A 14,747-nucleotide genomic window follows, 5' to 3' on the forward strand; every position below is an offset into this window, starting at 1 on the left:
AAAGATGGCTCAGATCTTGAGGCCTCCACAACATCTGTCTGTCTGAGCTATGTGCAGTTTTGCACCAAAGATGTTTTGCCCACTACTCCATCAAAGTTTATCCAAACCAGAAACCATGGTTTGGTGGCACAGTGCGGTCTCTGCTCGAAGCTCGGTGTGCAGCCTAAAGGTCAGGTGACAAGCTGGCCTACAGCAGGGCACGCACAGAGCAAGGCCAAATGCAAGCACAGACAACACATGGAGGAGCACTTTGCTAATAACAATCCACGGGAGATGTGGAGAGGCATGAGAACCATCACAGACCACAGGAACAATGCGCAATGACCCCATTTTGGCTGACACCTCAAACACCTTCTTTGCACGCTTTGACACGCCTGGCAGCAGAGACACTGGTCATCTTTTACAGCTGGAGAACAGTCCCAGCCTCTCGTCCTGCAGCTACATCAGGTGAACTCCACCCATCAAAGCCGCAGGACCAGATAAGGTGTCAGGTCGTGTTTTGAAGCTATGTGCACAACAGCTGGCTGGTGTTTTGCTGGACATCTTCAATCGGTCCCTGCAGCTCGCCTCAGTTCCTGTGTGCCTCAAGTCCTCCATCATTGTGCCTGTGCTGAAAAAATCCTCTGTCTCTTGCCTAAGTGATTACCGGCCTCTCGCTCGGACACCAGTGATCGTGAAGTGCTTCGAGAGGATCGTCCTGAGCCACATCAAGGACATCATCCCTGCTCTTCTGGACAGTCATCAGTTCGCACTGATCCTGAGTACAGGAACACCACAGGGGTGTGTCCTCAGCCTGGCCCTTTTCACTCTGTTCACCCATGACTGCTCTGCTATCCATCCCACAAACATGGTTGTAAAGTTCGCTGATGACACCACCGTAGTAGGTCTAGTATAGTAGGAGGGTCTGCCGATAACAACCTTGACCTGAACACCACCACCAAGGAGGTTATTGTGGACTTCAGAAGGTCTTAGAAGGTGGTACACACACCTCTCCTCATTCATGGGGAGGAGGTGGAGCGGGTGGACCGCATCAAGTTCCGGGGGATGCACTTTACTTCTGACCTCATCTGGTTGTTTCACACATCCCATCTGGTGAAAGAGGGCTCAACAGAGACTCTTCTTCCTCAGGAAGCTTAAAAGGACTGGACTCTCAAAACAACTTCTGGGGAACTTCTACAAAGTATCCTCTGTCTGAGTGCTACGGCGTGGTACGGAAGCTGCACCACTCAAGACAGGAAGGACTTAGCCCGGGTGGTGAAAACCACACAGGAGATTGTGGGAGGACCTCTCCCACAACTCGACTCAGTGTATGACAGCCGGGTCCGACGGAGGGCTCACATAGCTGCAGACCCCACTCACCCGGAACATATTTGTACCTCTTCCCTCTGGAAAGAGATACAGGAGCATCAGAACTCACACTACTAGACTGAGAAACAGCTTTTTCCCCAGAGCTGTGAAGTCCATCCACCCCCCCCCTCCCCCAATTACACACTTGTACCCCCCCCCACACACACACACACACACAAACTTAACATAACCCACTGATCCCCGCCAATACACTGTGACATGCTCTGGTGGCACTTTTAATATTTTAATGTGCTGTCTTTCTTACCTGTATAGGTGTCTATTGAAAAGAGCTGCTGGTAAATAATTAATTTGTGCACTGCACGGTGACAATAAAAGATTCTGATTCTGATATGGAGTGATTTCATTATTCCAAGTGCAACACTGACTGTTTTGAGCTTTAAAGCTTGAAAATGTTTGCTTCAACAATTATTTTGAACCTGAAGAACTTGAAGACAATTTTTTTTTTTAAATAAATGAAGAAACTCAAATGTTAAAGTAATAAGATTCTTTTTTAGGGCAGCTTCATTTACCTATTTTTATTTTTTGGAGAAGAAAAATCATTGTCTGTAAAGATTTTCCTCTTTTTGCCCTCCAAAAATTCAACGTGCAGCCTTCTCTGCTCTCATGTCAGTGCTTACAGGAAATCCAAATGGCTCAAAGTTTGATCATCAGATGAGGTTAGACAGGAGCAGGGAGCAGGTGAAGGAAGATCTAAACAGTTGGAGGTTTGCAATGAAGGTCTGATGCAGCACGACGGAGCACATGTGTGAATGAGAGGAACTCAAGTGAAACTGTGAGGTTACAGGTGGAGAAGGTGGAGGACTTTTAGGTAATTAGATTAATAAAGAGAAGAGGTGTGCAGAAGAACGTTGGAATGGGTGGAGGAAGGTTAGGATGTATGACAAGAGTGTCAACTCGCTCGAGTGAGAAGAAAGGTGGATCAGGAATGAACACATCAGAGGAACAGATCATGTTGGATGTCATAGACGTGTTGAGATTAGGAACAGTGACATCTCTGTGGAAGTTTTTTTACCCATAATTCAAAGTGATTTAGGAAATTTAGGAAGGTGGGCCCCACCCTGACAAGGGGCTGAGAGAAAACACCACGCTAAACGTACTTTCAAGCAGCCACTTCTGTTGAAAAGTCTATGTAAATATATGTTTATGCAAGGTTTACTGGAATTATGTGACACCTATGTCTGTGAACAAAAAAGCCTGGAGTAAGATTCATAAGATTTGCACCGCTTTGACATTTTGCACTAAGCCTCTTCCAACTGTGATTATGTACACTAGTGTTGGGTAGCCACAGATCTGTGTGAAAATCCTGGGCTAGCTTCAAGAACGCGCGTCCCAAGCTTCAGATGGAGGTTTTTTAAGTAAAACTGAGAGGATTGTAGCCATTTAAAAAACAGTCAAGTTGACAAAAATAAAAGTCATTTATAAAAACAATAACAAATTCTCAAGTTCAGTTCTACTGCTGCGGCCTCCAGACAGACATTTACCCAAATAAAACTCTTATTGTCATGCTGTTTGTTCATGTCTAAATGACTTTAATTTCCAAAGAACCTGGCAACACAGCTTTTGTGCTGAGGACCGTCCAGTCATCTGTGTTTATTCAGCTGCTGCACAAAATAACAGCAAACATGCCACTATTTTCTTCCCTCTCAATATCCATACTTTTGCTAAATGTAATCCAGCAACAACTGAGCTCCTTCTTCTCAGCACTAGCTGACATTGCAGGAGTATAAGTCTTTTTACATCACCTCAATCATTAATTTTAGGTAGTATTTCCGTTTCACCACCAGATGGCAGTGTTGTGCAGTCCACAGGGACAATTTTATTGGTTTCTTAGAAAATAGGTTTGTACGTCTTTTTAACAAATTTATAAGGTCATCAATTGATTTTTTTTTTTAGGTTTTATTAATTTTTAAATCACTTGTAGATAACCTCAATAATAGAAGACACCCAGTTAGGCAGCAATACAAGTCTAATCCAGTTTTAAAACCCTAATGGGAAAACAGTTATGCCCCTGGTCATTTATTTAAAATGCATATGCTGGTCAGCAGGATAACTGGAATGTATTTAAAGTGTCTGTGGAGCTTTAAACAAATGCTTTACACTAATTTAAATTAAATCGACCAGCAAACCCCCCCCCCCCCCCTTTTTTTTTTTTTTTTCTTTGCTGAATGGAGATACCTTTTTATCTAAATGATAGCTCTGGTCCAAGATTTTTAAAAAAATGAAAACTTGGATAAAGTGAAAAATTGGACGAAACTCACATACTTTTAAAAAACATTACTATTGATACTCTAAATTGTTTTTCCCCCTTGTGTGGACAGTAAAGAGGAATTGTCCTTCAGTATTTGGTTAAAAAAAAATCTTTTAAAATATCTTTCTATCAAAAAAGGAAAAACACAAGAGAGCCAATGAAGAAATTTTATTAAATTAGTCAATTCTTGTCTCCTCCCATATACAAGTATTTTCTTTCTTCAGCATCTTTGAAAGTGTTTTTCTTCAGGACAAAGACAGAAGGAAATGGAAGAAAGTACGGCAAGTCAAAATGGTCAAAAGGGTGGAGTTGTACGTGAGATTTAGATAGTGTGCTGCAGGTACACAGGAAGAGGTGACGGAGCTCTGCAGTTGTCATAGAAGATCTGCAGGTTCTTATCCACATTAACGTGGTTGATCAGGAACATCTCCAATTCCTGCACTGTCATCTCGTGAATGCTGTTGCCCTCTTTGGCGTTTTTGGCCATGGCCCCGTGGGATGGGAAGAGGGTCCGCACGTCGTGTGGTGCGTTTCTGTCGTAGTCTGTGCAGCAGTAGGCGGACCACATGTCCTCTGGGATGCCCACGCGTCTCTGGTTGTTGCGGTGGATGGCGTGACCCGTGGTGGTCACTCCGGTCACGATGAAGGCGGTGCCACGGCAGAAGTTATTGAGGCGCACCCTGATCCGCTCTTCGTACTCGCGCCAGGGCCCGATGTTGAACTCGCGAATCTGCGGCACCACGTTGGTCAGGGTGTAGGTGGCAGCCCGGTCGTGGGGGGTGGACTGGTGTTGGTCCGGGTTCAGGTGGCCTCTTTCGTACAGAACCACGTCAGAGTAGTCATCCAGCACAGCCTGGCTGTCCTCGAACTTCATGTGGAGGTAACCGGTGGGGAAGGGCAGCATGTTTCCGTTTCCGTCCATTTCTGCAAGCTGAAGGGAGATAGAGGACCAACTCCTTCACTGCACTGACACTCAAAACATTGTAGGAAAAAATGGCGTCCTATTCGACATCCTGAGATGTTTTGTTTGTTACAGTTAGAATGTTAGACATTTCTATATTCAGTGTTTTCCTACAGAGCTGAATTTGGACCATCTTTGGGGGTTTTTTCAACTCTGAGTTTTTCCCTGATAAGTCCAACAGTCTGACACAAAATGTACAATTTTTTAATCATATTTCAGACTTTTTTTCTTCAAATTTTTACTTCTTTGATTAGAATTCTACCTTTTTTTTAAAATGTGTACATTTTGACAACAATAACCAGAAACAAGTGTTCATAAATATTCATAATCTTGAAATTTTGCCTTTTGTAAAATTAATTTCAGACTTTATTTGTGTACAAGTAAGTCTTTCTTTGCTTTGATTTCTGTCTCTTATTCTGAAATGTTGTCCTATTTTCTTAGAATTCTGTCAAATTATGATGTTTTTTCCTATGTTTAATTTTTTCTACATACATTTTTTGCCAATATTATTATTGTTATTATTATAAATAATTTCCACCCTGAAAAATCTAACTATACTTGTCAAAGTTCCAATTATTTTTTGTAAATCAGAATTTGAACTTTAAATGTAGATATTGTCCTTCCTTTTTTCTAAAAGAATTCAAACCTATTTTCCCTAGAATTCAAATGTGAGAATTTCAGTTTAGAGGAAAAGTTATATCATCTTTTAATCTGTATCCATTCTTCTTTTTCAATGGCCCTGATTGTCTTCATAGAATTTTACCAAACACAACTTTATAAACATAACAAAACTTTGAAAAACTAAAAAGTCTTTTCGTGTTTCTGACCAACCTGTGGCTCGTACATCCAGGGATAATCCACACGCCTGTCCCCCTCGGTTTTCTTGAAGGTGTAAGCCGAATAGACCGGGATCCTGTCGTGAGGATCGTACAGGGTCACATATCGAGGTTTGTCTGCGTAAAACTGGCAGATCTTCTTCAGCGTGGGTCTGGTGAATCCCCGCGGTGGGGTCCCCATGTACAGGGAGTTCTTGCATTGCTCCACCTGGTTAAAATCATTGACGACCATCGCTGAGGCCGGATAACAAAACAGAAGAGTCAAAACCAGGGGAGTCGACATCCTCGGCCTCTTGTCAAAGCTCTGGAAATGAGAGATGTGGAAGCTGGGACAAGGAAACAAAACGTTTGCAGTCAGGATTTAAATGTTCCTGCTGATATGCAAAGATGGAGTGGAAGCCATCAGACAGGCCTCCAGTGCATGAATATGGGTATCAGTGTGCAAAAGTGTCCAACATCTAAACTCCTCATTTACATCAAGGTACTTAAAATGTCTTGCATTTTTGTGTGTTTTCTTTTCCTACATATTTCCTGTGAGGATTCATAATAAAGATGGAAACTTTATTAACACCTGCAGCAGCAAAAGCCTAACTTTAATGAACTTACTGGAAACTGGTGAGAAAAAAAGGCACACAGTGGAGGAAATAAGTATTTGATAGAAAATTAAGATATTGACTTTAAAGAATGGATGTAAAAGTGTTTACATTTCACTGAGGGGAAAAAGGTATTTAATCCTCTAGTAACCATAAAGAGTTCCGGTTCACACAGACTGGTTGGACTCACCTGATCAAACTGTCACCTGAACTAGAGACACCTGTTTGAACTGATCACTTGTAGAAAAGACACCTGTCCACAGAATCACTCTATCAGTCAGACTCCAAACTCTCCAACATGGAGACTAAAGAACTTTCAGTGGATTTAAGGGAGTAGAGTGTAGACCTGCACCAGACCGGAATGGACTACAAAACCTTCAGTAAGGAGCTGGAAGGTGATAACAGCAAAAAAAACAAGAATAACAACTTGACCATCAATCCATCTTTGGGTATGGGCCTCCAAGCAAGATCTCACCAGACTGGGTGTCAAGGACCATGAGAACAGTGAGTAGTTGATGATCTTAAAGCAGCTGCACACCACAGTCACCAAGAAAACCATTGGTAAGACTTTATGTCGTACTGGTTTCACATCTTGCAGAGTCCCCCTGCTTGAGAAGGCACATGTGTAGACCCCCCTGAAGTTTAGCAATGAACACCTTCAGGATTCAGAGAGTGTTTGAGAGATGGTTCTCTTGTCAGATGAGACCAAAACTAACTCTTGTGCTATCCTAGGCACTTTAACATTGGGAGTTGGGTCATCTAGACCCACTAGACGGTGCACTGAACCTTTTTTCTTCAATGATTTGTGAACTTCACTGATGTCCATGGATTACATGAAAGCTTTCCACCTTTGTCATGGTAGGGAGAACACATCAATGTAAGGGTGGGGTCATTTAAGATAGCACAAGGGTTAAGCTCATTGGCATCAACTCAACCTGTCATGTTTGGAGGAAAGGAAATGCTGCCTCAAGAACACCATAAGCATGGAGGTGGAAGCATTATGCTTTGGGGGTGTTTTTTCCTGCACAGGTCTACTTTACTGTGCGGATGGGAGGATGAAGAGGCATGTACAGTCAAATCCTGAGTGAGAACCTCCTTCCTTTCATAAGCATAAAACAGGTCGTCAACCAAGGAATGGCTGAAGAAGAAGCAGATCAGGGTCATGGAGTGGCCCAGCCAGTCTCCATCTTAGTCCTATAGAAAACCTGTGGAGAGAGCTTAAGCTCAGAGCTGCCAAGCGACAGCCACCAGATATTAGTGATTTAGAAGTCATTTGTAAAGAGGAGTGGACCAAAAATTCCTCCTGATATGCGCAGAAACCTGATCATCAAGTACAAGAAACAACTGACCTCTAAGGAGTTTTTCCACAAAGTGCTAAGTCTTTTCCGGCAAATGCTTATTTCCCTCAATAAAATGCAGATACATTTATATGAATTCTTTAAAGTTGATTTCTATCTCTCACTGTTCAGATGAACCTTCCATTAAGATGATGGACTGTCAGTTTCTTTTTTGGTGAGAAAACTTACAAAATCAGATAGGATCACATAGTTCTTTCATCCATCATATGAGGGCATGTAGTACACGGTTGAACGTGTAAAATGCAAAACTTCCTGTCTGTCTGCGTTTGAACAAAAGGCCAGTGTGGCTCAGAGATACGCTGCTTCTCAGCAAGAGCGGAGGATAAGCTCACAAAAGTAAGATAAAGGATGAAAGTTTCACTTCATAGTGCTGACATGCAAAACTCTGTGCATCCCTCATCACCTGCTGTTGCTCTAAGAAATTATCAGAGTAAATGAGAAGATCAGTAACTTTTATTGTTTTTTCGAAAAGTTTTTTTTTCTCCATTCATTGAAGTAGCAAAGGTCCAGCTGAAATCATTTTGTCTCCCAACCCAAAGAAGCAAGAATTGCGTTAAATGTTGACAGGTTTCAAACGACTTGTAAAGAAAAATGCCTTAATTTGAAGTCAGTTAAAGGTGGATTTTGTAATCCGGATGGCTCCTTGACCTGTTTCTTCGTCATTCTGCATGCAGAGCAATTAAACCATCTGAAGGCATCCTCCTGTTTCCAGGGTGTCTCATCATCAAGGTTTCAACAGAACAAGCTTTACTGCGAACATTTCTCCTCTTTTTTTTTTTGCATTGCTCTTTCTTTCATCATCCCCTCATATTCCACGCCTTGAGGCTACACACACATTTCTCTCCAGCACTGCTAGTTATGATCATCCTTATTATCAATAAGTTAGTTCATTTTTGGGTAGTTTTACAACCAAAGTATTCTGTGTCCAGGTTAACTGATCAGTAGTGGATTTTTGGCACCTGATCCAAAGCTTGCTGATCAATAACATTTCACAATTAAGGACACATAAAGAAGATTTCAAAGGTCTAAAACATGGAGAATGGGAGAAGGCAGGGGATGTCCTACAGGTCGCCAGTCCGTCGCAGGGCAAAGATATTTCAGTCATCAGCATTACTACAGCTCTTCTGCTGGAGGTGAGGAGATCTTAACTTTTTTAACATTAAGTTGAAAAAAATATGCTTTGGAATGGTTGTAGTTTATCAATTTCAAGCCCAAGTCACATGCACCTGTGTGTGGTTGACCTGTTAGGTGGGTTTTGTGTTGTCTGGGCCCGTAGAGGGTCATGGACAGATGCAGTCATCTCTTAATGGGAGCGTGTTGCCACCGTAACCCTTTTGCTACCTGACGGGGTCAAGATGACCATTGACGTGTTATCCCTACCATGACAAAGCTGGATAAAGGTGGAGAGGATTTCATGTAATCCATGGAAACCTGTGAAGATCACAAATCATTGAACAAAAAGTTCAGCGCACTGTCTTGTGGGGTCCAGATGACCTCACTCCTAATGTCAAAGTGCCTAGGATAGCACAAGGGTTTAAGGGACGTCATGAAAATGGAATGTTCCATTGTTTGCATGTGGTAAGTGTATCAGAAAGTATTTGTAGATAATCTAAGTTGCATGCACTTACGACGTACAGGTGATGCTGTCGCACGGTGCCCTAATACCAAACTCTAGTCGTTTAGTATGATGTGTGTACTGGCTCATTTCCAACAGTCAAGCTATACACACCAGGCATGTGATGCGCATTCTTGAACAATGAGTTACATCGCTAGAGGAGACATCATGTGGTTCCTCATGGGAGGAGAGCACCGCCATCTTGGTGAGGTCAAGTTACTACTGCAGTGCATGCATGTGAACACATTTTCTGCATAATACCAGTTCATTGTGCGGGTTTCAACTGCCAAAATCAGAGAAATGAGTCCATGAAGGAGGAAGGTATATCATTTCACCGGTAAGTATTTTGATTTTTTTTTTTCTTTTTATGCTGCAGGGGCTTCATTAATCGTACACATGTTGACATGCATGACGCTGCAGGGCTATTATCAACATGCTGCATGATGTACGTATAATTTGCTGACGACATAAATGTACATTTTATTTTGCTAAACCTGTATACAGCATACTAGGCTATTATAGTAATATAGATTTATACATTTCTGACTCAGTGACTGAACTTTTCTTGCAGGTTTCCATTGGATTCAGACTTTAGGAAAAAGTGGGCCTTAGCAATAAAAAGAGCTAACCCAGATGGATCACTGTGGTACCAACTAGTAATACAGTCTGGCTATGTTAAAAACATTTTGTGGAAACAGATTTTAATGAGAGGCCAGACTTCTTGCTTGAAATCCGACACCATACCATTTGTGTTAAACAAATTGATCACTCACATGAATCAGTATAAATCTATTGTTTTTCTTGTTTTTTTTTAGGGTAAATCTATTGTTCACTTTTGGACTTCTTTTGAATATTTATTTTTTATTATTATTAATAGACTTATGTTTTTATTATTATTGACTTATTATTTATTTGTTGTTTTTATTTATTTTTTGTATTGACTTACTATTGAATTATTATTATTATTATTATTATTGACTTATTGTTGCGTTTTTCTAAATAATTTAAATTACATAATAAAAGAGGTCTGAAACTTCTTAATGTTTAGAAATAATTTTTTAAAAATTCTTTGTAATTTTTTTATTTGTAATAAGTCCTGCAACAATGCATTTTCATTAAAGTTTGAGCTTTTAAGGCTGACTGTTTCTCTTCTTTAACAACAACAAATGATGTATCTATATGTACATATATATATATATATATATATTATCTATATAAAAATAATATATTTACATATATGTATAAATATATATAAATGTAAAAATATATATAGTTAGTACGTAGACACTACTAAAAGCAATAGAAATATTGCTTTTAGTAGTGTAGTAGTAGTAATAGAAAAGCAATAGAAATCATTGTCATGTGGGCGTCGTCGACCTCACCAAGATGGCGTAGCGCTCCGCCACCGTCGGCCAGACTTCTAAAGCGGGCGTGTCTCTTCTAGCGATATAACTCATTGTTCTTGAACATGCTAAATGGGAATCCTTGAATGTTCTTTTATCACACGGTGTTCATTCTAGACTTTTGCTACCCAATACTAGCACATATGCTGGAAGAGGCTTGGCGTGAAATGTACAAGCGGTGAAAATCTCGTAAATCCTGTTTCAGGTTTTATTTTCACAGCTCTATTCTGATATATAAAAGTTTTGATGTCATATAATTCTCGCCGGGCACAAATCGCAATAAATAGCTTCTCCTCCATGATCAATTCTCAAACAGTTGGTATTTCTGTGTTCTGAAAAGGACACCATCCATACATTACTACTAAACCTGAGTCCCTAATTGGTCAAAATTCAATTGTTTTAACTTTTGATGCATGTTCAATATCCATGCATTTCGTGTGTAGAACACAAAAACGGACTAAAAAATTGCTTATAGCAACACATGAATACTGGAGCTCTGAACGCAGAAGCCTGAAATGCACATATACACGCGTTTACATGGACTTTTTCATTAGAAGTTGTTGCTTCAATGCATGTTTCTGAGCCTGGTGTGCACCCGGTGTTTGCCAGGGTCTGTCACTCACAGTACGTCTGTTGAATAAAATGTGCATGAACATTGTCAGTGTACGGGTTCACAGAGCAGTCTACGACTGCTCAATGAGCAGGGGCCTCTATAAGGTGGAATGCAGGTTCCCTGTACAGGTTTGCCTATGTTTTGCCTTCAGAGAGCTCGTATCCAAGGGCAGTTGTGACCAAAGGTGTGTCGAATTTGTGCAGCCTAATCCTATAAAGCCCACTTGGTCAAACACTTGACAGAAATTTTGAAATGTTCAGGATAATACTTTTTTTTTTTAGAAACCTTTGATTTATTCCATATAAGAAAATTCTGCAAAATACTATTTTTTGAGATATAAATGGTATCAATTATGAGACATGGTGTGATTTTGGCAGGTTTTGTTCAGCACAGTGTTAACTGAAGATGCAAAAATGTTGCATTTGTTCAGGAAAAAAAGCTCCTTGGTGACCCACAGTTTCAAATTTGATCAATGTATGTAATATGAAGAATCAACAAATTTTGCATTCTTTCAACACATAGTATTTATTAAAAAATAAATAACAAAAAGATGAAAATTAGCTCAACTTTTCCCACCAAGAGTTTAGATTTCATGGAAGCAGCCATTTTAAAATGAGCATGAAAAGCCCTTTGACTGCCCCTAGTGGAATGAAGATGAACTACAGGGCAGAGAACAAGCTTTATAAAATGGCTTTTTAGGGAAAGTTTGGATCATGTTAATGATAAAGGGGTCTCAGAAATGCATGTATCAAATATAATATAAATGGTTATATATGGTTAAAGTATTGTTCAGAAAAATCTTTAAGAACAAATAGAATCCTGCAGTTCATGCATTAAAAAACTGCCATGGAAATGTCAAATTGCTTAAAGGACTGTGTGCAATTCCACATTTTCTCCTCATGGAGGGAGTAAAGTCTTGAATATAAGTTTCCACATTTCAAAGTGAAAGCTGTATTTAAAAGCACATTTACATCTCCAATACAAATGGTATTTTTATATATGTATGACACCATTAAAAACGATGTCAGACAAGAAGATGCAGGGTTTGCTCTTTTCGGTAGTATGAAATATTCCACAAAAAAATGAAAAAATGTTGACTCCTGCGGATTTAAATGCTGTCAAGTTAAAATGAGTTTTCTTTTTTACTCTGCATAATATAATTTTTTAATTAAAACATATTTTTAAAGGTTAGAATATCTATTTTTTCTTACTGATATTTTTTTACTCGAATCAAATTAGGACAAAAGGCGTTTCAGGAGGATCTTTAAGATTTGCTGTTAAACGAAAATATATTTTCTATTTAAAAATGACTATAAAACACCTCAACAGGGAGGTAGGTGCTGTACAATAATTAACCACCAGGGGGAGCATTGAGACACATTCAGTACTAAGGAGTCCTACAGTTCTTTTTGCCCCAGCGCCTGCTGATTGGTCAAAATACCCGCACGGGGTTGAAAGCTGACCAATGGAGTTTGAGCTGATTAGGAGCTGTTGCTAAGGCAGTTCAAGGATAAAAACGAAGTGATAAGGCTCCTCCATCATTTCACACTTGCTCATGAATATGTTTTCTTCCGCCCTCCATATATCTTTACTTTTGGTGGAGTTTCCAGCCCGACGCCTCCGTCTGCTTTTTAATTAGCCGGCACAGAGTGGAATTAGCGGAGGAGTCACCGCTTCCTTTGCTTTGTGTGCCACACAGGCCGTAGCCCCGCCCCCGCTGGTTATCCCGTCACCTCTCATCAAGCTCAGACTAGCAGTCCATATTGTCACCATTTTTGTCTCTCCTTTCAAAAAAAAAAAAGGAATGTGCAGGGCTAATAAAGGCGTAATAATTAACCACAGCACGCGCATTGTTAGTCACATATGACAAATACACGAAAGATGTTTTATGTGAAGGTTTTAGCGATTCCTGTCGTAAAACATGGCACCCACAATTTTTTTTTATAAAAAACCAGGAGATACTTGCTTGAACAGCGTTACGTGAATAACTAGTGTACAAAATAAAACGAACAAGTCAATGCGGGAATTGTCAGTATCAACTCGCCGGGACTATCTCACATCTGCGGAGGGATTTTAAATATCTCTTCTACTGTACTGGCTGTGTTCCCACCCACCCGCACTCACAACTGTACACACTCATGTACACACGCGAACGTTCACACAACACACACGGGAAGGGAATGAAGCCCACTCCCCCTCCCACCTCCTCTTTTTAAAGCCCCTCTCGATTCTCATTGACTGTCTTCTTGATTGGCAGGTCTCTGGAACCGCCCCCTCGGCCGCTGCACGTGGATTAGTCTGTTCTGCTATGAGAGCCTGAGCCCGAGCATCGGAGTGGAGTGGAAACAGGAAGAGAAGGCGAGGGGAAGAGAGGAGATAGAGGAGAGGACCGGGTTAGACAAGGTGGCGAGGAGTGAAAAGGGGAGCAGGAGGGCTCCACAGACAAAGAGGAGTGAAGGAGGTAAACCCTGGGCCGTGGAAAGATGGGGAAAGTTGGATGAAATATACTGTGCGCGCGCGCGCTCCGACCGACGTGCGGTGTGTGTTTACATTTGGTTAAACTCTCGCCTTATTTAAGCCTTGAGTGAGCAACACTGCGGGTGTCTGTCTGCTAACTGCTGCACACTCAAGCGTAAGGCTTTGCGCACGCGCACACACACAAGCACACATTAAATGTAAAAAAAAAAAAAAATCTCGATGTAGCAGCGGCATTATCTGGCTAATCTTGTAATAAATCGCATGTTTGTATTTGTTGATGAGTGTGACACGCCGGTGTGCTTCCACAGCAGTGAGTGGAAGCTAGTACCCTCCTTCAGAGTGATGCCTGAACTGTGTCACGTACTGCACGGGACTACAGACTCCACTCAAAACGCCGCCTCGCGCACTCATTCTCCACGAAAACCGGGCCTTTTATTTTTCTAAGCAACGCTTTTTAATGTCGCTTCCGTTTGCGACAAAAGCCTGCTTTTATTTTGTTTTAAGTGAAAATGCATAAAAACAGAAGGTGAGTGTCAGGAAGCTGTGTTCTTTCAGCTGGGGGGGGGGGGACTACTTTCCTTTCTAGGTTACCACTGCACGCGCGCACATCCAGTCTCACCTAAATCTGCCAACCTGCCTCTTTGTTCACTAAAATGAGTATATATTTTTTTGCATTGTTTGCCCTCCTCCTCTTCCTCCTCCTCCTCCTCCTTCCAGCTCCTCTTTCTGTCTTTCCTGACCTTGCATTGGTACATTCCAGCACCCCTCTGAGGGCTCCGCTTTATGGAGCTGGGAAGCTGTAGAAAATGGAGAAAGGGGATCAGGCTCAGGGTGGTATTTTTAGAAACAAATTTGATATTCGTCTCACAAATGCGTATTCCTGCTCCTGGTGGAATTTGCTGCCCGGTCCGTCACTGAACATTGTTGCTCCACAGCAGTTGAATCTTCTTGCTGGTCTATGAAGGAGCCACTAGAGACATGACTGGTCTGCTGCAGCCGCTGCTTCCTTATATGGTAGAGTTGCCAGTTAGTGCATGCACAAACGCAGCTAAAACAATGCAGTAGATGTGACACCAGCTGCAAAGTTTGCACTTCCAGCCTGCAGTGTTTATCCCTGCAGATGCAACCGGCATTTGAGCAGAGTTTAACATGTAAAGCCCCCCCCCCCCACACACACACACAGTCTGGCTGCCCCCCCCCCCCCCCCCCCCCCCTGCTTTCTCCATGTCAAAAATCACACACAAATGCAAACACTCCCCTCTTTGCTGGAGGCC

The 14,747-nt window shown here is 41.4% G+C and overlaps 2 protein-coding genes across 7 annotated transcripts in view; one reads left to right on the forward strand and one right to left on the reverse strand.

Annotated features, from left to right (window-relative positions):
* Positions 1 to 3,769: 3,769 nt before the first annotated feature.
* On the reverse strand, positions 3,770 to 14,511 carry LOC101159037 (endonuclease domain-containing 1 protein). Of its 4 annotated transcripts, XM_020709010.3 has the most exons (4): positions 14,342 to 14,511; positions 14,214 to 14,270; positions 5,409 to 5,739; positions 3,770 to 4,547 (listed from the first exon to the last, which is right to left on the reverse strand). In XM_020709010.3, the coding sequence occupies exons 3-4, from the start codon at positions 5,694 to 5,696 to the stop codon at positions 3,939 to 3,941; spliced, it is 897 nt and encodes a 298-aa protein (XP_020564669.1). In that variant the 5' UTR covers positions 5,697 to 5,739; positions 14,214 to 14,270; positions 14,342 to 14,511; the 3' UTR covers positions 3,770 to 3,938. The 4 variants fall into 4 exon arrangements, with proteins under 4 accessions (XP_020564669.1, XP_020564670.1, XP_078786771.1 ...); XM_020709011.3 differs by lacking the exons at positions 14,214 to 14,270; positions 14,342 to 14,511 and adding an exon at positions 6,197 to 6,336; XM_078930645.1 differs by lacking the exons at positions 14,214 to 14,270; positions 14,342 to 14,511 and adding an exon at positions 6,118 to 6,172.
* Positions 6,277 to 14,747, forward strand: part of kdm6bb (lysine (K)-specific demethylase 6B, b) — a 38,797-nt gene continuing 30,326 nt past the window's right edge. The window contains exons 1-2 of one of the 3 annotated variants that reach the window (XM_023962751.2): positions 6,277 to 6,510; positions 13,253 to 13,456. The gene's annotated coding sequence lies outside the window, so the exon portion shown is untranslated. Of the gene's footprint in view, positions 6,511 to 13,141; positions 13,457 to 13,809; positions 14,000 to 14,747 lie in introns of those variants that run through there. The other 2 variants (XM_023962752.2, XM_078930643.1) reach the window with 2 other exon arrangements.

The sequence above is a fragment of the Oryzias latipes genome, chromosome 14, assembly GCF_053564925.1.
Source record: "Oryzias latipes strain Hd-rR chromosome 14, Olatipes_Hd-rR_3.1".
Classification (NCBI taxonomy): domain Eukaryota; kingdom Metazoa; phylum Chordata; class Actinopteri; order Beloniformes; family Adrianichthyidae; genus Oryzias; species Oryzias latipes.